This window comes from Hippocampus bargibanti, linkage group LG16, assembly GCF_051943395.1.
Source record: "Hippocampus bargibanti isolate YZ-2025 linkage group LG16, ASM5194339v1, whole genome shotgun sequence".
Classification (NCBI taxonomy): Eukaryota; Metazoa; Chordata; class Actinopteri; order Syngnathiformes; family Syngnathidae; genus Hippocampus; species Hippocampus bargibanti.
In genome coordinates, this window is record NC_142749.1 from 11,986,529 (window position 1) to 12,011,229 (window position 24,701).

General features: G+C 40.2%; 1 protein-coding gene across 1 annotated transcript in view; it reads left to right on the top strand.

Annotated features, from left to right (window-relative positions):
* The first annotated feature begins 472 nt into the window (after positions 1–472).
* The window catches only part of stk32a (serine/threonine kinase 32A), a 37,769-nt gene continuing 13,540 nt past the window's right edge, over positions 473–24,701 (top strand). The window contains exons 1-5 of the mRNA XM_089016660.1: positions 473–679; positions 2,896–3,260; positions 10,760–10,815; positions 12,236–12,387; positions 19,388–19,561. Of these exons, the coding sequence (XP_088872786.1) occupies positions 3,209–3,260; positions 10,760–10,815; positions 12,236–12,387; positions 19,388–19,561 (434 nt within the window). The 5' untranslated portion in view covers positions 473–679; positions 2,896–3,208. The remainder of the gene's footprint in view (positions 680–2,895; positions 3,261–10,759; positions 10,816–12,235; positions 12,388–19,387; positions 19,562–24,701) is intronic.

Here is a 24,701-nt window from a genome sequence, read left to right on the forward strand (position 1 = left end):
ATTCAATCCTAAGCACTTTCTGTATCCTCTTTGTTGTTTGAAGCAGCTCCACATGAAAGAGGACAGGATCAAAGTGTCCTTTTCACCAGTGGATCAGGGACATGGTGGTATGTGCACGTCTGCTACAAGCTAAATGTTGAAAGCAAGCACGAAGCTGTAGCATCCATTGATGAAAAATAGATTGTCTCACATCTCCCACGTAAATCCGCCTCAATTACAAGCCGCGACAGTTCCACATACGCATATATACTGTACATGTTTTTTTTTTTTTTTTTTACAAGAACATCCGCAAATGTCAGAAGTGATGAGTCGTTCAAAAGCCCATTCTCTGAGGGTGCATGAGTAACATCTGCTCGTCAGCCAGCGTCACAGCTCCACGGTGATGAGCAGGCGCGCGTGTGTGCGCGCCTGCTCAAGACGCGTGGCCACAGTGGTACACAGGCCACACAGGCGGCAGCGTGGAGGTCAGTCACTCCTTTTTTTTTTGCAACAAGCTCAGCAGACGTCTTCTGTGAAGCTTCACGTTGTTGTTATTTCATGACTATTTTTTTCCTGGCATTTTTGCATTCTGTGTCTCGTCTCGGGTAGTGCGTGCATGCATGCGCCTGGGACAAGTGAAGCTGTCAGAGCATCACTGTTACACACTTGCAAGCCGAGCGGGAGATCCACAAGCGGAGAGGTATGTATTCCCCACTTGTCCCGCTTTACGGGGGGGGGGCGACTTTCTATTCAGTGCATGCCTCACTCACCCTCGGTCATTATCATCATCCGTGCAAGGGTGTCCTCTGCGGGGAACTCGGCAATGCGGCTCCGCGCACTAGTTTTGGGGAGAATATTGTCACATCTGTCACGCAACCTGTCAGTGACATTGCAGTAAAAAAAATATTTATCTCTCCCATGACTCAGTCACTTTATTCATGTCTTTCTTTCTATAAGCTGCTGTTGGAGGACACCATCGAACAACATCCCAGCTAGAATATGAATCATCCATTCCATGATAAAAATGATAGCTCTGGGGCTCAATGCATTCATTTATTATACAGTATGTATGTGTGTGTCTGCAGGGAACTCAAACGAAGCCTTATAAATTACATGCATTAATTTCACACCGCTATCCAAATAGTGTTGTATAATAGAAGTTTTCTCACTCAGTTTGCAATCTACTAAGTACTTATTATAAATGCCGCAAAGGTTCATGTATGTTCCAGAGTCAACAAAGACTCTGTATTTGACAAACCTTTGCGCTTAAAAACGTAAATAAATAAAATACAACTATACCTGTGCAGGTCTAACTACAATGTTAAACTCCAATTATGAGCTCAACACAAAAAAATGTAAGATAAGCTGAACGCCTGCAGCGCATTGCCCTGATTGAAGTATTGAACAAGAGCGTCCTGGATGACTGATGTGTTGGAGAATGACAGCGGAATAGAAGGGGGTCATTTTTGAAGTAATTCGTACAGGGAGACACCTCTTATCACCCCGCATATCTGGAAATCGAGTTACATCAGTCCTTTTGTGTGTGTGTGTGTGTGTCTGCATCCGTGTCCTTATAAAACTAACAGAATAAATCAATACATATTGATTTATTTTGCGTTTTAACAACAGCTGAAGCTGGAACAAAGTTCTTAACATGGACAGCTATCATATACAAAAAATAAAGCAGTCACAAAGATAGTAGAAAGCACCAGGGAGTAAAGCCAAGATCAAGTCGGAATCATGCAGTGTCGAATGCCAAAAATAAATAAATAAATAAATAAATAAATAAATAAATAAATAAATAAATAAATACATGGATAAATGAATGAATAAATAAATACGTGCGTAAATGAATGGACAAATCTAAAAACACATACGTGAATGAATGAATGAATAAATCTCTAAATACACACATACATAAATAAATAAATAGATGTGTGACTTCAAATCTCCCCATCAAAAATAACACAAATTGTAATTACCTTATATGGCGTTTTCATTTTTATTATGTTTGTTAAAGTAATTAGTAATAAGTGCCTTGCATGCTGTGTCCGAGAGGACAGTAATTTCATCTGTGCTGTATGCCATACATATTAGCATATTTGACAATAAAGCTGACTTTGACTTGACGTTGACTTTGATAACTTTTTTATGAGCGTCATAAATTATGTCACATGCAGGTAAAATTTGAAATATGTCGGTGGTGTTTATATGTCAACAGTCCTACTTGTAAAGACTGATATCTTGAGAATCTGCTGACTGCCATTTTACTCTGCCGGTTTACTCATTTGACATTTGTGCAAGCAGTGTGGTTCCGCTTCCCATTTAGCCTGGTGTGAATGAATGAATGGGTTGTCTGTCACTAAATGATTGATTTGAGACAAATCGAGTAGTAGTGTGTCTTTTGCCCTAAGTTAAACAGCATTGCAACTCACTCTACGGCCCTGAGAAGCATTCTTGATATAATTACATATCTGGCTGGACAGTTTGGATTCTTTTCTTAAATACATAAGAGGCATATGCAGGGGCAAAAGGGTACGCACACCAAAAGGACCGTCAAAAAGGGAAAAAAACAGGTTTTCTTGTCAACTTAGTTAGCCCATGCTTACGTCATTATAGTTCGACTGCACCTTGAGCACTCACATTTTTCACCAACCAGTTAGGCAGGCTATGTAAGACGAAAACAGTAGTAATGTACTCCTCCTGCAATTCCAAAAAAATGCTTGTGAATTAACACTTGTGAGACAAGTTTACCTAAACTGTGTCACAATTAAACTACTCCTCAATCCTGAGACACTTTGTTTTATGCACTGACGCCCTTATTCTTGACGCCTGTTTGCCTCACTCACTCTGCCAGTTGGCTCCTCCTCCTTCTCATGCATTGACAGTATCGTGTTTGCCTTTCTCCCTGCACAGGTTTGACAGTCACCAGAGAGAGAGAGTCACCACATCAACCACTCTCCTCGCAGGCCTTCGAGCCTTTCACGTGCACTCCTCCAGACACCAGCAAAGATTGGACAACAATTCTCGATGTGTTGATACAACTCTGAAGACCAATAGCGTCGTGTGTTCCTCACTTCCCATAAAGATGCAGTGTTGCATGCGGGTGTGCAAAGAATTGTAGACTGTATGAAGGGGCAGTCATGCTGACCGGGCTATGAGTGCATCCCGCTTTTGGATGCGGAATTGAGTGACGGGAGCCAGAGCGGAGACTGACTGGGGAGTCATCATGGGGCTTGGACAGTCCAGCAAGTGTCCCATCATGGGTGACACCGACGACGGTGAGTGTCAATTTTGGAGAACCCCGAAAGGTTGTCAACTACTTGTTTGCTTCCTTATCAGAGATTGGACTCAATTGGACTTTCATGTAGAGGACATTTCATCTAATGGATAAATTAATAAACACACTGTAGATAAATACATAAATGATTGGATGAATAAATACATAATCAACAACAACAATCACAACAACAATAACAACACTAACAACAATAATAACACTAACACTAACACTAACAATAACAATAACAATATCAAAAGGGGTTTCTAGATCCATAACAAAACAAAGGTGGTTAGGGTTGAAAAATAATCTGATTACATTTGGGTTCAACCTGTGATGATTTCATTTGACAGATTACAGTAAAAAAAAAAAAAAAAAAAATGTTTTTTTAATGAAACCATATGGCCTCGGCGGTGCACAACATGGCTTATTTATGAACGGAGAGTGAAGACAAGCAACAGTTTTCATATTCATATTTTAAGGAGGTCGCACTGTGGAATAAGTAGTTAGCACATCTGCTTCACAGTCGGAATATTGCATATTCTACCCTTGCTTGCATGTTTGTTTTGTTTTAATCACGGGACTTTGGCTTCTTCCCAACTACGTGAATCATGGGTGTTTGGTTAATTGAAGACTTTGAATTGTATGCACATGCAGGTGAGTGCCAATGCCATTTATTTATATTTGCCCTCAGGTTCACAGACGACACGTCCAGTGTGTGCCCCAACTGTCCAAATTAAAGTGTGAAGATAATACTTTCTGATTCATTCTGATGATTTTGACAATGAAGATCACATTTGACCAAAAGCCATTTTAGACTGTATGTGAATTAAAATGTCGTCAAATACTGTCCGATGGGTATTTGAATCCCAACTCCTGGTCTCGTCACATCTAGGGATCTCCTCTAACTGCGAAAAAAAAAAAAAAAAATCTTATGCCTGTCGTTATGTATCAGCAGGGTTCCCAAGATTGATGTCATCAAAGATATTCGTGTGTTTCGAATGTAGAACTACAAAGTAGAAGCTTTCCCCTTTGAAGTCATACTCAGTTTTGCAGCCTTGTCTGCTCTGCTTTTCTGCACTCCCAGAAAGCAACCTCGCAATTTGGTCATCTTGGTCCTTTTGATATTGTCCATGTTGTTCAAAACCTGGCTGACTTGAAGATGTCAGGAAGCTCTGGGCAGAAAAGCCACTCGAACAAAGCAAACGCCGCAGTATGCCCACATAGATAGTCAAGAACTCACAGCGGACCATGCTTACCGCAGAGAATAATGATATCAACAGTTCTTTGACTTTGAATTTCAGCTGCCTTGTGATTTTTTATGGCCTTGGTAAAGCACGATGCACTTTATAACATCAGCAGTGATGACCGTCGCTAGCAAGTTTGGCCTCATTGGTCTCATTATGACTCACTTATTGCTTATTGCTTGATGACCTGAAACAGGATATGCATATGAAAAATAAGGGGGAGGGTTGATTCCTGCAGAGAGTTGAGGTCACAATTACATCCTCCAGGGAGATTGATTACATTGAAGGTGAAAATTTGAAGTTTGAAATTTTGTGACGACAGTACAGCGACGGAGCCTTGTGCAGAATAGGCCAAAGAGGACACAGAAAAACCAAGCTAAATATAAAATAATAATAATAATAATAATAATAATAATAATAATAATAATAATAATAATAATAATAATAGTAACCTTAAAACTGATTCACTGCCAGACAGTCAAAAATATGTCCACTCCAGTGCCAGGGTTTTTGTCATTGTCACTCAAATTCCAAGACCCACAGAATATTGAGTTGTAGGACTACATAAACATTCAATGCATCGTCACCACACCAAGAAAAAAAATGCGAACAAATTAGGGAATGGCGCCCTAAGACATATTTTCAATTCCCAAATAAATTCGTGAAAGGCAATGATTGAGTTAAAAATCCCGAGACAAGTTTGTGTATTAATTAATTACTTTTCTCTGCGTTAAAAAAAAGATCAACAAAACAGAGAAAAAAAATTAAACAAAAACATAATGGGGCACTGCCCCAATTGCCCTTAACATAGAATAGTCACTGATCAAGGGAACATTATTTTTCAGAGGACGTCAGCACCGTTTGCAAATATAATGAATGTGTTTCTGTGTGAAGAAGCACAAAATTGAATTTATTGATCCAAGCGTGTAGCAGCACCGCATGTACGATCATTTAAGTCGACTTCACGGGTTCATTTCATCAGACATCGATTTGTATATGATCGATTTGACATTAAAGTTCAATAGGCCACACACACACACACACACACACACACACACACACACACACACACACACACACACACACACACACACACACACACACACACACACACACACACACACACACACACACACACACACACACACACACACACACACACACACACACACACACACACACACACACACACACACACACACACACACACACACACACACACACACTCATACACAAACACGCATCACACCCACTCATGAAAGCGTTTCATTTTCACTCGAAGCAACCTTTTATGAAGGAAAGAATTCATTCATTGTAGCAAACCTCACTTCTGCTTAGTCATCCGCCTCATCATTCGGTTAAAAACGTTACTCATGCCCGAGTTTTCACGGCGCACTTTTTGAGGTTAATACCTCCTCCTTGTGATTTCACGTGGCGAGGGGTACTTCCAAGGAGGGCGCACTCAAAGCAGACGCATCATTTTGAATGAGATGAAAAGCCCCTCGCGCTGGAAAGGAAGTCATACCCACTGTGCTCACGTCAGAAACAGGCTGTGCTGTACTTATGAGGTCAGCAGAAGGTTACTTAACTTTATTGTTTTTATTTTTTTTTACTTTTGGAGCACCCTGTAACCTGATAACATGATAAGCTGTCATCACCACTGTCCCTTTTGTCAACACTTATGAGGGCCTTTTACCACCACTGCCTCTCTTACTATTTTCCTACATTTCCCTCAAGTCGATTTTGAGGTTTTCATCTGCTTTAACTCATTCACTTCCAGATGTGCAAAAATGTGTACACTCCGGTGCCAGGGTCTTTTTTTTCATTGTCACTTGAATTCCAGGACCCACAGAATATTGAGTTTTAGAACTACATAAACATTCGATACAGCGTTACAAACCTTAGACACTCCTCATTCATCAGAAAAAAAGTGTTAATTCCTAAATTATACGGGTCTGGAGTTATATGAGCTTGAAATGAGGGTGGCTGTAGATAATACAATACATACATATTAGTCTATATAGGGCTTTAACAACAGCTGATGCTGGAATAAGGCGCTGGAAAAAAGGGAAATGTGGAAAAGATAAAAAAAATTCCAGAGGCCATGTCCAGACCTTTATCAGCACCCAAGCATGAAAAAACAAAACCCGAACAAATTCGGGAATGGCGCTCTTCAATTCCCGAATAAATTTGTGAATGGCAGTGAATGAGCTAATGACAAAGATGCATTTTGAAAAGTTTAAAACAATAGAGGCAATCACTGTAAAACGTCTAAAAGTGTTTCATTTTGGGACATTGTTGCATCTCATTTGCAACCATTCAAACCCCGAATGTTGAAGACAAAAAGGAAAAATGAATATCAAGTGCATAATTCATCCTCAAAGGCTCATTGAACTTGGGTTACCGTATTTTCTGGTGTATTAGGCTCACCGGAGTATGAGGCTCACCCCCAATGAATGGTGTATTTTTAAACTTTTTCCATATATAAGGCGCACCGGACTAAAAGGTGCAACTTCAATGGATGAGAAAGATTTTCCATATATAAATATATAAAAGTTTTCCAACTATAAGACACACCACATTATAAAGCGCGACAGTAGAGGCTGAGGTCACGCACGACTTCTTTTACAGGGGGAAATGGAGTCTGTGACTGTTGACAGTAGTTGCAAGACCTGTTGTGGCTCAATATGGCTTCACATACAAGGCCCACCGGCGTATAAGGCGCATATTTTGAAGAAAATCAAGACTTATGGGTACGCCATATACACCGGAAAATACAGTTACTTCAGTTAGGCTTAGTGGTTGCATTTCACGTGATCATCCTTTACATCAGTCCATCAAGTTTGATTTGGTTACAGCACAGGCATACTTTCCCTCAAACGTTTGATTAAATTCCAACTTAAAAGGACAACCGACGTCTCCGGACAAGTTGTGTCCATAATTTGTAAAATGGCTTCAAATGACTTCTACTGAGCGTATTTTACAAAGATTCCACCGCATATAGCTATATTTTATGTTTTAAGACTCACGCTGAATATTCAGAGAGTCTTGTTTTTGAGTTGGTGACGAGTCCGTACGTGACGTCACTGAAGGAACGAAAAAAGGACACATTGTAACAGTCCTTCCATCACACCAATGCATTTTGCTGTGCTTGTTTGGTCTGAAAACATCATGTTGCACCAAAAAGAGCCAGAAGAGGGCGACCAAGCTCCATATAAGGAATTCATCAGCCTGTGGAAATGGCTGATTAATTCCTCACAGGAGCTTGGACGCCATTTTATGCCTCTTTTTTGGTGATACATTTCCCCCCAATGTTGCCTCAAAATGGCACGGAATAAATTCTTTAATCGATTGCAAAAATGTATGCTTTCCTCTTCAGAACTATTTGAAACATATTCATAACTGGATGTGTAACAATAAAGCATATTCTCCGAATCTGAAGCCATTGTTTTGATTCTCCAGCAATGCAAGACGTCTTGGTCACAAACTAGGGCGGGACTTCCTGAAAATGCCCAATTCGCAGCTCAATTTTTTTGCAGATTTTGGACAATTTAAGTCATTTTTATTAGTGTTTTGCATTTGAATAAAATATCATACTGCATGTTTTGGGTCTTTTAGATGCTATAAAATGTTTTTCTGATGTCAGTTAAGAAACAAAAAAATGATGTTGGATGTCCTTTAAAAGAGTCACGTGTATCCTGAAAACAAGCTTGGAGGCTATAAACCACCTCTATATTTCTACTTTCATCCAAAATTGAGCAATATTCTTTTTCAGATCACATATGTGTGTTACAGATACATTTAAGAGAAAGTTTGGCCAATAATATCAGACGGGTATTACATTTAGTCCCCATTAATTGATCCAAACAGCAGCGCGTGCATGCGTGACGGTGAACCCTGCCAGGACATGTTGCTGATCTCCTTCGGGGATGATATGTGTATCCCTTCTGCGCTTACATATATTTTTCCAGCACAGGTAACTAGGCGACTGTGCTTAAAACGTCTGTTTACTGATGATCGTGCTTTATTCACCTTTTGCCCGTGGGCTCTGCTGCAATGGTTGGAGTACCAAATGGAAGAGGGCTGTTGTTTGACCGTATCGCCAAAAATGGTGTTCCAGGTCTTTCTGCAAATATGTAGTCACATTTTTGGAAAGGGTGAGGTAGTGTATGGTCCAAGTCAGAAAAAAGAAGAATGAAAGGGCCATTATTGGCCATTATGAAACATACGAAAATTAGTCAAGAAATCAATTACTGAATAGGCCGTTTGTATTCTCAAATTCATTTCGTCATCTTTCTGTTGAAGGTGTTCATGCAAATAGTTGAAAGTTTTTTTGGGGGGGTACCACTATTTCGTACAGAATAGATCCAACTCTGCACTTAACAGCATTTCGCAAATCAGCCTGAGGAAACAAAGTGGATGAATCTATTTTTGTCTCTAAAATTGAATTATCGTTATTCCCTACATTGTTTTATTGATAGTGTTTTACTTGTATCTTCAGGAGGAAGGTAAGAAGTTCAACAGTACAAACTCTCTCCTCGATATGCCCACCTTCACCTGTTTTAACTCATTCACTGCCAGACAATGTGCAAATATGTGTCCACTCCAATTCCAGGGTCTTTCATTTTCACTCAAATTGCAAGACCCACAGAACATTTAAGTTTTAGGACTACATAAACATTAATTGCAGTGTTAAAAACCTTCAACTCTTTTCTTTTATCAAAAAAAAGAGTTAATTCCTAAATTATATGGGTCTGGAGTTATATGAGCTTGCAATGGGGGCAGCTGTGCAAAATACAATTCAACACATACATATTGATTTATATAGCGTTTTAACAACAGCTGAAGTTGGAACAAAGCGCTAACATGTATAAAAAAAAAAGGGAAATGCTTCCCCTTGTGGAGGTCTGACCAGCGCTTTATGGGCACCCCCGCAAGAAAAACCAAAACCCGAACAAATTCGGGAATGATGCTCCACGTCACATTTTTCAATTCCCGAATAAATTCAGGAAAGGCAGCTAATGAGTTATTCGGCCCAAGTCATTTTTTTTTGTCAAGGCAGTCCACTGAAAAACGGATAGTGGCCCGCAAATGGCCCTCAGGCTGTATTTTGAACACCATTGCATTGTAGGGTGAAAAGATTGCCTCAAATTTTTTGTCATACAAATACTGAAAAATGCAACATAATTTTTATATATATTTTTATGTTGTGTCTTGCCCGCTCGACCGGCGAACAGACACACACCCGTTTTCCGACAATGACTCCAATCTTTTGAGTTTTAGATGAATGATGAAAAATGACATCGAGGGTCCTACTCGCACAAAGAAGGGAACACAATAATTGAGTTGCGTCGCAAGCAAAAGCAGCCTCTTGCTGATAGTCCGAATCAGTCATAGTTCCTCATTCCCGAAAATGATTTCCCATGTGTCAGTCAAACTCAAACCGACAAGCAAATGAGCTCCTCATTTTGATGATTTCCACACTTGATGCAGAGCTGTCAACGCGTCAATTATACTTCCGCTTGGATTGCCGTAATTACACGCTCTGTTACTAATGTTTCCATCATTTAACATTCCAAATTAAAGCATCCGTCGGAAGAATACGGCAGTCGGTCCGTACCTCCACTTGCTAGCATGAACTCAGCTGCTTCTAGCTCAGTTGGGAAACCATCATAATTATACACAATGTGTGCCTCTGTTGGACGCGAACCGAATAACACGTGCATGTGCTCATCAATCTGAATTCTAAATCATGCCTTTCGTCATTCCTATCGAAGTCAGTCAACGCAAATCAGGACAAGAGATGCAAGTGTCATGTGGGTAAGAAATGAAAATATGAACTGTGGCGAACTGTACGTGTATGTCGTGCAAAAGATCTAGATGGGTGGGTTCGAATCGGCGTAGTAAATGGTTGGAGGAGGATGTTATGTGTGCAGCTGCTGGTCAGTTCACAGAGGAAGCACAAATAGGGGAGGAAATCACATTCCCTTTGTTGTCATGGCAACCGGAAACAAACAGCCCATCCTCTTTTAAATGGCAATGCTTGCCGGGTTAATGGATGAGAGTGCTGCAAGCAGAATAGCTTTTATTAAAAAAAAAAAACATATATATATATATATATATATATATATATATATATATATATATATATATATATATATATATATAAAGACTCACTGATGAGGAAAAAAAAACACACAAAAAACATTTTATGAAATTAATTCCACTTTGTTTTTTGTTTTTCTTTTCACAGTCAATTTTGACCATTTCCAGATCCTCAGAGCAATTGGAAAAGGAAGCTTTGGAAAGGTGAGCTTATTTTGTTTTACATGTTTCATTGACAGCAAAATGACATTTTTAATTATCAAGTGTAATAAGAACATCTGCGCTCTCAACAAGTGAAGAAATTGAGGTATGGGATTGTGACCAAACAAACAAGATTTAATCACGCACACAAAATAAATAAATAAAGATATGTTTGTCTCTGTGTGCCCTTGCGATTGACTGACAACCAATTCTGGGTGGACTCAGCCTAGTGCCCGAAGACGGCTGGTATAGGCTGCAGCACCCCCAGTGACCCTAATGAGGATAAAGCGGGCTAGAAAATGGATGGACGGATAGAAAAATAAATAAATAAAACAGCCAAAAGCAAAGAAAAAAAACAAATATGTTCATGCTGAATGACCAAATCGCTTAAACTTTCCTATACATTCTGTCCGAATGCGTTTTGAGACTTCAATGTCATTCCAATTTCAAGGTCAGTTAAGAAAGCACCCCGCTACATTGTTAGTAGTAGCACAATATAATTATTCACATCAGTTTTTTTTTCCCAGCATGTGCGATGACTTATAACAATATTCATGGAGGCCAACTGTACACAGCATCAACATTCTGTCTGACGACAGATAAGCAGTCTAATCACGGTACATGCAAAGCTGCTCAATGGGGGGAGTGATGTGATCAGGGTCTGGCTGATTAACTGTGCCAGCTGCTCTACAGAAGGCTCTCTTAGATAACAGATAGCAGTAATCACTAGCTTATTGACGCTTGAGGCACAGACGCACGTCTGGGTGAAGCAGCCATAGTCTTCCTGTCAAAAGACGGTTGGCACCCCGACGTGTCATTTTTTTTAAAGGTTATCCAATCCTGGTCCAGGTTAGTTCAATACGGCAAATCCAGTGTTTGGATTGGATTACCCTTTATTTGTAGCGTAGTGGTGAACTTTACATTTCACGGCAAAGTATTGAAGGAAGAGGAAAGAAAGAAGTAGAAAAAACAAAATACAGGAACTGCTGCTTTGAAGTCCAAAAAAATACATACATAATATGATAACATAAAGAGAGTCATTCAATCTTCCGTACTTTTGGCACCCTCTCTGTTGCATGAAATAGTTCTAGATGAAAGAGGAGAGGATCAAAGTGTCCTTTTCACCAGTGGATCAAACACGTCACTGTGCAATGTGCACGTCTGCTACGAGCTAAATGTTGAAAGCAGACATGAGGCTGTAGCAACCATTAATGAAAAGAGACTGTCGCACATCTCTACTCAGGTGCCATCTTGGACTTCCTATGGTTTGGTCAATACGGTTGACTTTACTTGGCCAAGGTAACGGACGGTTCAGATTGATAAATTATGTTGAAGCTCAAACATCCCATTTGTCAATGATCATAACGAAAACAATGTGAATGATTGCAAGTATTTTGCATTGAAAGAGTTGCACCCTTCTCAGGTTTGCATCGTTCAGAAGAAGGACACAAAGAAAATGTACGCCATGAAGTACATGAACAAGTTGAAATGCGTGGAGCGTAACGAAGTGAGGAACGTCCTGAAAGAGTTGCAAATCATGCAGAACCTGGAGCATCCGTTCCTTGTCAACATCTGGTAAAGCCACCTATCCATTTCCCTGTTTTTATAGCCGTCTTAAGAGGTCTTCGGTCCCACTATTCTGTTTGATATGGATTATGATATGATCACAGAAGACTATATTGTCGGAAAACTCCTTCGGTGAAAACCACCAAAGTACTTGGTCATTGATTTTTTTCCCTTTGACTGCCTTCCTTCAGAACCACAACAACCATTAAAAAGCTTCCCAAAGCATTGTCGCAGTGACACGGTCCATCAGCGCAATGAAATACACACAAGATTGAAAATGACCCATTAAACGGCCGTTCAATCCATGGCGCTGTGAGTCATGAACATCCAAAATCATGCGTATCATTCGTCCTTTTCAAGGAGCCGAAAAGAGAAATGTAGTTTGCTCGCTCATCTCAGGCGTTGAATTATTATTAATATTTTTTGCTTCCCGTCTGCCTCGCCGCATTTGGGGATTATAAGGACACGGCGTCAGCCTTCAGATTGCGAATCATCTTGATGAGTCATTGGCTACTTTGAAACAACTTGATCGTCGTAATTTGAAATCGTATTGCGCACCGAGGATCACATCTTGAAGGTGCTCCACATGTGCGGCGTGTAACGTTTCTGTCTGAAAGGCTTCATTTATTTTTGATAAGCACCTTCTTTTCTCTGCCGCCCCAGCGCTCTGGAGAATAGGGAGAGGAAAAACTGGCATGGCTGAATAAAAACGAATCATCTCCTCAATACATTTCAGTCTGTTTGTATCCAATGGGCAGCCCTTTTTGTTTTTATTTGTGGCTGTTTTGGATTGGGATCCCTAGGAACAAATGTAGGTAGCTTTTATATTACTCCATATCATTCAAAAAACACTGCACTCGTCTGGCAGAAAGACTGCTTAGAGGGACGGGACAGCCATAAACAAGATAGAGCAGAGGCAAAAAGAGACGATGGGTTATAGGAAAGGACAGCGCTAGCATGGCAGAGGCTCCAGACATGGGCAATGTACCGTCTTATCAGACAAACAAGGACAGTGCATGCTTTCTGGCATGCTGCGCTGGACATTGAGTGGGGGGTGAGGGGGAAGGGGGTGTTCAGTCTGGAAGTGAATGCTTTTGGCAGTGGAAACTCCCCCCCTGGGAGGGGTGTTTTCCTCTGCAGATGTGCTTGGGTCAGCGGTTTGCCTGCTCGCCCACTTCTGTCGGTTGTGTCGAGCTGGCATATGTTTGTCCTGAGTTAAATGTTCAAGGTTAAATAAAGACAGAGATGACTTGCAGGGAGATGAACCGGACCAACCCAGCTATGGTTAGGAAAATGACTTTTCTCTCTTTTAAAGAACTGTGACAATGAAAGATAATTCTTATTTTAACCCTGCCAGCCTTTCCTCCATCAATCAACCTTGTTTGGTTTATATTTGGACTATGATCTGAAATGGTTGTTCCTTTTTAGGTGAAACTGTGTAATGTGCCTAACTTCATACCAAAGTTCACTTTGATGAATATCAAAAGATAATTATGAGCAATTGCATTGTCTTCTCTTCCAACGTGACTTGACAACTCTTTTTGTGGCAGGCACATAGTTGCCGTTTCAGGGATTTTATTTGTAACTCGCAAAACTGGAATAATTTTCTGGCCTTTGTCTGGCAAACAAATGTTTCTTCATCTTGCTCGGTCAAGTCCCGTGATTGTTTTTAATAAAGTTTCCATTCTATTTAACTCATTCACTGCTAGACGTGCAAAAATGTGTCCACTCTAGTGCCAGGGTTTTTGTCAATGTCACTCGAATTCCAATGCCCATGGAATATTGAGTTTTATGACTACATAAACATTCAATGCAGCGTAAGAAACCTTACACTCTCTTCTTTCATCAGAAAAAGAGTTAATTCCTAAATTATGGGTCTGGAGTTATATGAGCTTGAAATCAGTGTGGTTGTCCAAAATACAATGCAATACACATTACAATACAATGCTATATAGTAAAGTCTCGTTATATCGATATTCTCGGGAGTTGGGAAAAAATATCGATATAACCGGACTATCGATATATCCGATCCTGCTCCGAACTGCATTAAAAGTGGCCAATAAATGGGTGATCTTTGATATGGCATGTAATTTTCTCCTCTAGTTGCGTATCTAGCATGCTTTTGTACTGTAGTGAAGTGAAAAATAAACTTATGCATTAAATAAAAACGTCAATGTCATTTATTATTTTCATAACACACTCTTGCAATAGTGACTCTGAGTAACACTCGACATTGTTCTACACACACGAGAGAAACCACGAACGCCAGCATGTACATAATGTATGAAAAACAGTGATTTTTGCAAGCGATAAAGATATCTGAATACAACACAATTAAATACATGTATGGAAAACACAAACTGCAACGTTTACATTACTTACGTTGATAAAGTATGCTGAAGGACATCGAACTCTTTCGCAATGGAGGATTTGCTTCTTGAAGGATTGTTCTCCACAGCCACTATTGCCTTGTACTTCGTTCCGATGTCACAATTCTTACGTTTCCCCATGGTTGGAATTGGTGTTGAACAACAGCATATAACAGTATATAACTGTATAAGAAGACGACAGTATGTTTCAGATGCTATTGCAGCTGTGCTACACAGTGCAAGACACAAAAACTGGTCACGTGACCAACGGTGTTACCGATACAGATTTCGCTAATGGTGGTACTGTATTGAAATCCTTAGGCAAATATCGATTCAGCTTAAGCTGCTTTTGTATCGATATAAGCAGACCAAAATGGCTGGCGGGAGATGAAAAGGGCACCGTAGTAACCGGATTATCGTAATAACCAGGTATCGTACTAACCAGAACTAATTATACATAAGACTAGAAATTTGCCGGGAAATGAAAATAGTATCGTAATAAGCAGTACTATCAATATAACCGATATTGATATAACGAGACTTTACTGTATACTGGTTTATACAGTGCTTTAACAATAGCTGAAGCAGGAACAAAGATAGAGGCTCCGCGGCAGCGTGGCGGCCTCAATAGTATCCTCACGGACATCACTGACGCCAGGTGCCTTGAGGACAACTTCGATTGGAATGGAAGGGAAAAACATTGTCAGAGTACATGGCCAGAGCTTTATCGGCACCCAAACAAGAAAAATCCAAACCAGAACAAATTCGGGAAAGCCATTGAATGAGTTAATTTTATGAGGCTAACCACATGAAGACCTACATCTTCTTCTTTACCTTTCGGCTTTTCCCATCAAGGGGTCGCCACAGGAAATCAGTGTCCTCCATCTTTGTTTGTGAATAGAAGGAAAAACATCTATATAACAGCAAAATTGGCACAAGTTTCTTTCATAACTTTGCTGCTGTGAAATGTAAATTTCTCCACTGCGAGACTAATAAAGGCAAATCCAATCCAATCCAAGACTCAACTGTACGATGAAAAGTAACAGTTTAAATTGCTTCAGGGGCACCTCGTTTTGTACCAGCAAGTCTCTTACAATTGTGCTTTACAGACCAACCTGCTTTGTCATCCTCTATTCATTTTCTGATCCCTCAAAAAGTACCAACAGCGACTTCTTATGTAAGCAATGTCACCTGACAAAAGCACTTCCTCAAGGAATAGACATTATGTAATGCATAAAAAAGCATTGCAAATTTTACAGAGACTCTATCATATGCAAGTATGGGATCTGTGGTCACCTATGCTAACCCCAAAAACATTTTTAGGCCTTGCCAATTATCAGTGCTAGAATCGCTCAAGTAACACTTTTTTCTTGCACTTCTGCATGCCTCTGTGGTTGTGAGCTCTGGCATGAGGTGAGACTGCTGCTAGCCATCGATCAACGGGAGGTGTTAGGGGATAGGACAGAATGACAGCATGGAGCCAACACCTTGTTTTGAGTAGCAAGCCGGATGTCTCCAATCAGCGAAGGACATTGGTTGTTCAGAATTGTGTGTATGTTTGATATATCCATCAGTTGGTGATAGAGAGTCCATCTTTAAATGACTTTGGATCATCTTAGTCTGAATTGAATTTTTGAAAGTTAAACCAATGAAATCTGATTTAAGAATGTCTGTTGGCATACTCTGGCGGATCTGAAACCTGAGCATACTTCAGTCGGTGCTCAGCATTTATACATGGAAATCTAATATTAATTACTAAATAGTCATGTAAATAGTGCATTGTCATCTACCCTGCATATTACCAAGAATCAGGAGAGATCCCATCTGCATAAATCTTCCACTTTGATATATTATGAGAAGGGATGGCAAGTTTTTTTTTTTGCGTACAAGATACTAAAACAGAAGTGGTTAAAGAACAGACACTTGTGGAACGCCACATATGATCTTTGGTCACACAGACTTATGATGACTAATTGATACAAACTATCTCTTTCAAGTGAGATTAGTACTAATTTAACACAAATCCCACCCATTGATTTACAGTAGTTTGTGGATAATGATCAACTGTTTTAAATGCAGCAACAATAACCATATCTTGACAAGGGCATCTGAATGATGTATTTGAAAAAAAATGTTTTGCAAATTGTGGAAGATTTATTGATGACTCCCTTGAAAATGGATATGCATTCCAAGATTCCTCAGATTGTTAAATAATCCACATTAGAGTGGTGCTCTGTAATATGAATTAATTCCTTTATCCTTGACAGCAATGTTGTGATAAATTGACAGGAGCTCTGCTAAATTTATATTGCATTTGAAAAGGAGGAAAGGAGTCCCTTGTAGGGGTATTATCCTGTGAGCTGCTGCAAGACGTCCATTATTAGATTGGCCTGCGGTACCTCTGCTTCACTAATAGCTCTGTGCAGGATGTTCTCCCGCAAGATTGGCTGCCCGGAGGCCACAATGCGGTTGCATTCAAACACATGTGAGAGGCGAGGCACAACGAGACAGACCGAAAAGCAGGGACGGCTAGTGGAAGAAAATGTGACCAAAGTTGCCTCGGTACCGGGAAGACATCCAGAAGTACTTGTCCCCATTCTGACAGTTGCTCTGAACAAAACAAAAAAGCAACATGTTGCTAATGGATGTTCAAGAACATCAAGTATTTGTTCACCCCATTATTTTTACCATCTTCTCTATCCAACCAAGTAGTGGTTTTACTGAACGAAAAGAGAGTTAAAAAAACAAGTACATAACAGAAGCTGCAAAGACTGTCAAGGTCTGTAAAGCCTACTCTGCTGGCCTTAAAATATCTGAATCTTGGACTGATGTTAATTATATTTTGTCCATGAATTCTTATTAAATAATTACAAATTTTCTTTCAGCTTCTTTCAATACTTTTCCGCTGTTGCACTGCTTCCAGTTATGTGTTTTCGTATTTAAGCATTTAACCAATCGCATTTCAGTCATCATTTGTTATCAGGGTCAGAAATATACCTGGACGCCTTTACAATCAGTTCTGCGGGCCCTGTCGCATCAAATGTGTCGATCAAACTGTTGCTCTAATCAATCAGATTGTGAGTTGGGTACCCAAAAGGGGTACTAATGCCTTCTTGAAGGCGCTGAACAATCTCAGAGTTCTGATCACAAGCCGGTAGTGACAAGAGCATACTGGCCATTACTAGCACACTATCGGTAGCGAGCTGCATACGCAAATATATTGTGTTGATTTAATAGCGGTTTTGTCAACCCACAATTTACTGTTAAAGCCATGTTCAAGACGAACTTTTCAAGCAAAAAAAATGGATATCATACCACACTTTTTCAGTCTGGATTAATTCAGAGGTAGCACCACTGAAGGCCTAATGATGAAATCTATGGCATGCCACCGCTTTTAAGGAGTCTGTTTATCCAACCTCTATAGCACTTGACCTCATTGGACAACCGTTCACAATCACGCTAATTCCCTTAGAAAACTCCGCCTTCACTTGTGCCCATTTTTCTCGACATGCATGTTTTGGGACCAAGTAGTGAAGTAAGTGGAGAAAACCCACGCACAAACCTCCAATCTCCGCACAGGTAGCTTGAGCTCAGGTTCCAAACCGGAACTGATGATTCACCGTCTCTCTTCGATTTGATAGTGGAAGTAATAAAGGAGAAAATACCTCATTTCATTATTTGACATAATTGAATGGCTGCTTGAGGGAGCGTGTCACTGTGTGCCAATCAAGCAAGCAAATGTGGCTGCAAAAGGTATGTGGCAGCGCTGGCTCACCTTGACAAACAAAAGGTGTTTATTCTCAACTCATGAGTGCCATGAGTGGAAAAAGTCAGATGGGGAGAGATAATTAGGCTGTGAGAATGATTAATGTGGTGGAACATTGTGTGTATGCTCTCAATGATGACTACAACCTCAGCAGTTTTGCTCGTTGCATCGCATATAAAATTTGGGATTTTTGGCTTTTTGAATTTATCCTTACACATAACGAAATGCAAAAAAATGTGATATCGCTTGACGCAAACAGATATTCTCCTAGTGGGAAATGATAACGTCACTCTAATTCTAATGCTGAAAAGTGCAAAGGCATCGCACGTATCCTCTATCCAACCTTGGCGGATATTCTTTCTGCCCTGTGAGGCCAATCAGATGTGAAGTGATCTCAGCATTATCTGAACCCGAACAAAATAATTTTGGAGTCGGCTCAATAAACCGCCGCCCGTGCTAGCAGAATCACCTTTAGATTCCAGGATGTGGGGCAAAAAAACAAACCATGACTGAGCAGTCTAAGTTTGTGGTTATGTCTGATTGAGGTTGAATGTTTTTCGTTTATCTTGTAGAAGGGGAAGAGCAGTTTGGCCTCAGTGAGAAGCTTGAATGGCAGTCATTGCAACAGCAAAGCCCGAGCTGCATGCTGATTAGGACTTCCTCCGCTAATGACCGATAACAACATGTTGCATTATTACCCCGACATTGCCTTCCGCACAAATAAGAGCAATTGAGAAATGCAATGCTGCAAAGACATTGAAGCGAAAATTGAATTTCCCATCGAGAAGAAATTAGGTGTGCGTCTTTTGTGTATTGTATGAACATATAATTTCACCGCTCAGTCATTCTCACTCCATCTTCCACTACGCCGCAGGTATTCCTTCCAGGATGAGGAGGACATGTTTATGGTGGTGGATTTGCTCCTCGGGGGAGACCTGCGTTATCATCTGCAACAGAATGTCCATTTTTCCGAGAGCACCGTCAAGCTGTACATTTGCGAATTGGCTTTGGCTTTGGGATACCTGCGCTCCAAGCATATTATACACAGGTTTGAATGTTTCCTCCTTCCTCCTTGCTTTCAATTTCAAAATGAGAAGGATTCATTTTTTATGAGATTGGAATGGTCTTTTCACCAGTGCAGACTTACTTTTGCCCTTTTTCTTGCGGACATGCTAAGACACCGATGTCATGTCAAACCAGCCAGAACATTTCTTTATAAGAACACAAATGTGAACAAGAAAAAAAAGAAACATGAGACACCTCAATTCCATTTCCAATGATAATAAAGAAAGGATATAGTTAGTAAGTTATTACATTAAATTGAACTAAGTCTGACATAGGAAAACAGGGCCTATGTCCCTGTCCTGTTTCTGGTTTCACAGTACCATACATAAAAAATAAACACATTAAAAAATACATTTTACATCTTTAACTCATTCACTGCCATTCCCAAATTTATTCAGGAATTAAAAATATGACTTGTAGCACTATTCCAGAATTTGTTCGGGTTTTGGGGTTTCTTTTGGGTGCCGATATAGTGCTGGTCAGACCTTTTTTCTCGTGAAAGAAGAGTGTCTAAGGCAGGGGTGTCAAAGTCATTTTTTGCTGCGGGTCACATTGTACTTATGGTTTCCTCTCGAGGGCTGTTATGAATTTGGGGAAGCCATTAGAATTTTTAATACCCTCCACATATTACACATAGAGCGCACAACAAATTAATGAATAACTCGTTTTCAAATCTCAAGTCAAGAATAATGTTAATATAATAATGTTATTGTAGTTTTCATCCAAAAAATATGACATTTTTGTTAGGATTTTAGCAAGTATGATGGAATTTCACAAGTTTGATTTGCTTTTTGTGGACCGAAAAAAATGGCTTTGAGGCCAGTGGTCTAAGGTTTCTTACGCTGCATTGAATGTTTATGTAGTCCTAAAATTCAATATTCTGTAGGTCCTGGAATTACAGTGAAAATGACAAAAGCCCTGGTACTGGAGTGGACATTTTTGCACGTCTGGTAGTGAATGAGTGAATAATGATGTGGAAAACATTAGAGAAAAATATCTTGATTATTTTGTGCTAATCATGACAGAATACAAAGTGTTTGACCGTAAAGCATTTCCCCACTTGGCTCTCAACTCTTATTTCATTTAGTCGTAAAAAAAAGATGGCTAAGTCAATGTGCAGAAAGGTTAAAATAGCTTGCCGCGAAGGTCTCACCGGAAATGACCGTTATCCCTGGGCTGCAGACTACAGGCTACTATAAAATGTGCAAGATAAAGGCTTATTTAATGTGTACACTGCAGGTTAAGTGCTTTTTAAGCAGGGCGAGTCGCTTCCCAACTCTACTGGGGATGGGGAGTAAAAGTCCTCAAAATCCTCAACTAAGTGAGACTACTCTCAGGACGATTATTCCACTTTTTAAAGTTATTTAATCTGCCTACTGGCAACTGCCCTCCCTTAAAAAAATGCTGTTTTTGAGATTTAATCTAAGGTACCGATTGTCAGTTTTGACTCAGACGACTTTAAACAAAGTGAAACAAATTCATTGTTTGAGCAGCAGTTACTCTAAGGACAATAAATCAGCTTTTTTAACTCATTCACTGCAAGACGTGCAAAACTGTGTCCACGCCAGTGCCATGGTTTTTGTCATTTTCACTCAAATTCCAGCAAATCACTTGCAGCAGCCTCCTCCGTGACATTTCGTGCCACACAAAATCTCAGGTGTGAGCACACAATGATCCCTCACCGTCCTGTGAGAAGGCAAATTATATTTTTAGGCTGGAAAGCCTCAATGAAACATACGACACAACTTTGTTCCAGTGTATGTGAAGTAACCTCCGCTGCTTGGGAAGAAGCAAAGAAATCCCGTCTTTTTATCATGGTGACTAACGGCAAAAACAGTCACTGAGAACGGAAATCAAGAGGTTCCGCTAATGCGTTCTAAGATTGCACAAACTCGTCCGCCGTGCTCACCAGCTAGAGCGGGATGAAAAATAAAAACCAAAGGGAGTATTAAGTTGCAAATCCATTCTGCCATTTGAAATTTAAATATAACTATACACCGGTATATTGAAGTGATCTTTTCAATTTTTGTGCCGCGGAGGAGGGACCGGCCAGCTGATAGAATCCACGTCACTTCAATCTGCATTCATTAGTTTTAGATGAGATGAGACGTTCATTTCATTTCTATGGAAATTGAGTGAAGAAATTCGCAGATGTGACCACTTTGACTTGCTAAAACGAATGATAGAATGTTTTTTGAGGGGTGGGGGTGGATCTTTAGTGATGTAATTTATTATAAAAATCAATCTACAGTGTACCTGAATAACCTCAAGGCACAACTTTAGAACATCTAAAAAGGAAACATGTTGATACAGTTTAGCATTACCAGACAATCCACTCCATTCACCTGCATGGATTTGTAAAGTAAGAATCCGTAGAGGGATATTTTTCATCTTGAAAAAATATAGAATAAAAATGTTAACTTATTCACTGCCAGACGTGCAAAAATGTGTCCACTGCAGGGCCAGGGTTTTTGTCATTGTCACTTGAATTCCAGGACCTACAAAATATTGAGTTTTAGGACTACATACATTCATTTCAGCATTACAAACCTTAGATTATCTTCTTTCATCAGAAAAAAAAGAGTTAATTCCTAAATTATATGGATCTGGAGTTATATGAGCTTGAAATGACGGTGGTTGTCCGAAATACCAATACATACTTATTGGTTTATAGCGCTTTAACAACAGATGAAGCTGGAACAAAGCGCTAACATGGAAAGATCGGAAATTATGCCAGAGGCCATGGCCAGCGCTTTATGGGCACCCAAGCATGAAAAAATAAAACCAGAGCAAATTCTGGAATGGCTCTCTACATCCTATTTTTAATTCCTGAATAAATTCGTGAACGGCAGTGATTGGGTTAAAAAAGGATCCATGGGGAATTCTACGCTGAAGTTTCAGAAATGCAGATTGCTCCTTGAATATAACGTTGCAAATAAACAAACATGAAGCCTGTCGAAAATCTCCCTCGGAGCATGACAGGACGAAAACTGTTTACCAGACATTATTAATTGCCGAAAACTGTCTCGTCTGAAGCATCAACATTGCAGATGACATGAATAACAAACAAGGCTGGGGATTGAGGATTGCACTGTGTTACTCGTACGACTGACAGCTTGTGTAATTGGGATGTGCATTTTGACCTCCGTTTTATTTTCGTACCACGTTAGCAGTCTCCAAAGTCTCCAAACTTGCCAACCGTGACATCATCCAGCAGCATCACTCAGCTCTCGTTAATGAGTAAGGAATGAACAACTCCCTGTCGTACATCCACTCAGAATGACCTTGTTTACCTTTAACCTAAAGAAGAAACGGGGGCATATGAGTCACAACGCAATCAGGTTGATTGGAAATTTTTTCCACGCCTATATGATTGATGACTCATTAGAATTCTCAGGCGATCGAAGTTGTACGCAACACTTGTATGTGACCCACGCACCATCAGCCTCGGTTCTCAGGTGCGTAGGCCAGCTCCGGTATCAGCTCAGCTCTTATGACCAGGTACAGGTTTCAGTTCCCCTCGCTGTAATGAGGCCATTAGATCCTGCTAATAGCTTGTATGGGCAGTCGAGTGTGAGAAAAGATGCTCGGATCACCTTGCGCGCCAAGTCAACCGCGCCCGTCTTTGCCTTTTAGTCAATGACAATAGGTTTTGACATCCAATTGACTTACTGTCTTTGCTTTTTAATTATTTTAACAATTGCCATTCACGAATTTATTCCGAAATTGAAAATATGACGTGGAGCGCCATTTCCGAATTTGTTCGGCTTTTGTTTTTTTCATGCTTGGGTGCCGATAAAACACTGGCCATGGCCTCTGGCATTGTTTTTCTTCTTTTCCACAAGGGGGCAGCATTTGCCCTTTTTCCATGTTAGCGCTTTGTTCCAGCTTCAGCTGTTGTTAAAGCGCTATATAAACCATAACACACAATATGTATATTTTGCATTGTGTTTTGGACAGCGACTTCATTTCAAGCTCATATAACTCCAGACCCATATACTTTAGGAATCAACTCGTTTTTTTTCTGATGAAAGAAGAGAGTCTAAGTTTTCTTACGCTGCATTGAATGTTTATGTAGTCAGAACATATCCCCAAATTAAATGGGGTTCATTGCAATAAATGGGTAAATGATAACCATATGACCAGACGCATCCACTTGAGCTCGCGACAGTGTTTGTATTAGCAGAAATGTTTGCGAATTTCCTCATTGTGGGACGAATAAAGGTTTTCTGATTCTGATTTTCTGATTCTGATAGGATGACATTGAAATGCTCATGTGAGTGTTAAAGATCACTTTAATGGAAGCCACCTCATTGTGTTTCCCCTCATTACAGTCAAGTGCCCTACAGGAAGCTGGTGGTATTTAGCATATCAAAGGCCACGCCGATTCAGGCTTTGTGCTTGTGCCCCTGTGGGTGTGCTTGTGTCCCTGTGGCTGACGTTAGGAGCGCGGTGCTGAGCTCACGGATGCCCTGGCAGATCAAGTGCTGCGTGTGCACAGGTGGGAGGGGGAGAAAGGTCGTTCATGTAAGCCTTAATTAGCTGACATTTGCCTCAGAGGCTGGCGGGAGGGAAGTGACAGAGAGAGACAGAGACTGACTCAAGGTAGATGTGGGAATGAAAAAAGAAGCACTTTTTCGTTGTTCAAGGAGGCCAGGGTGACATTGTCAAGGAGTGACCCAAACATGGCTTGACAAAAAAAAAAAAAAAAAATACCACACACACACACACACACACACACACACACACACACACACACACACACACACACACACACACACACACACACACACACACACACACACACACACACACACACACACACACACACACACACACACACACACACACACACACACACACACACACACACACACACACACAAACTGGCAAATTACACTTGAAGCTAGCAGGAAGTGATTGTCATTGATTAGACTTATGGCACATGGGTGCCAATTATTACATCAGCCAAATTCCAAATTATTTGTTCAAAAATTTAATAAATGAATGAATATTGCATATTAACTCATACACTGCCAGATGTGCAAAAATGTGTCCACTCCAGTGCCAGGGTTTTTGTCATTGTCACTCAAATTCCAGGACCCACAGTTTTAGCACAACAT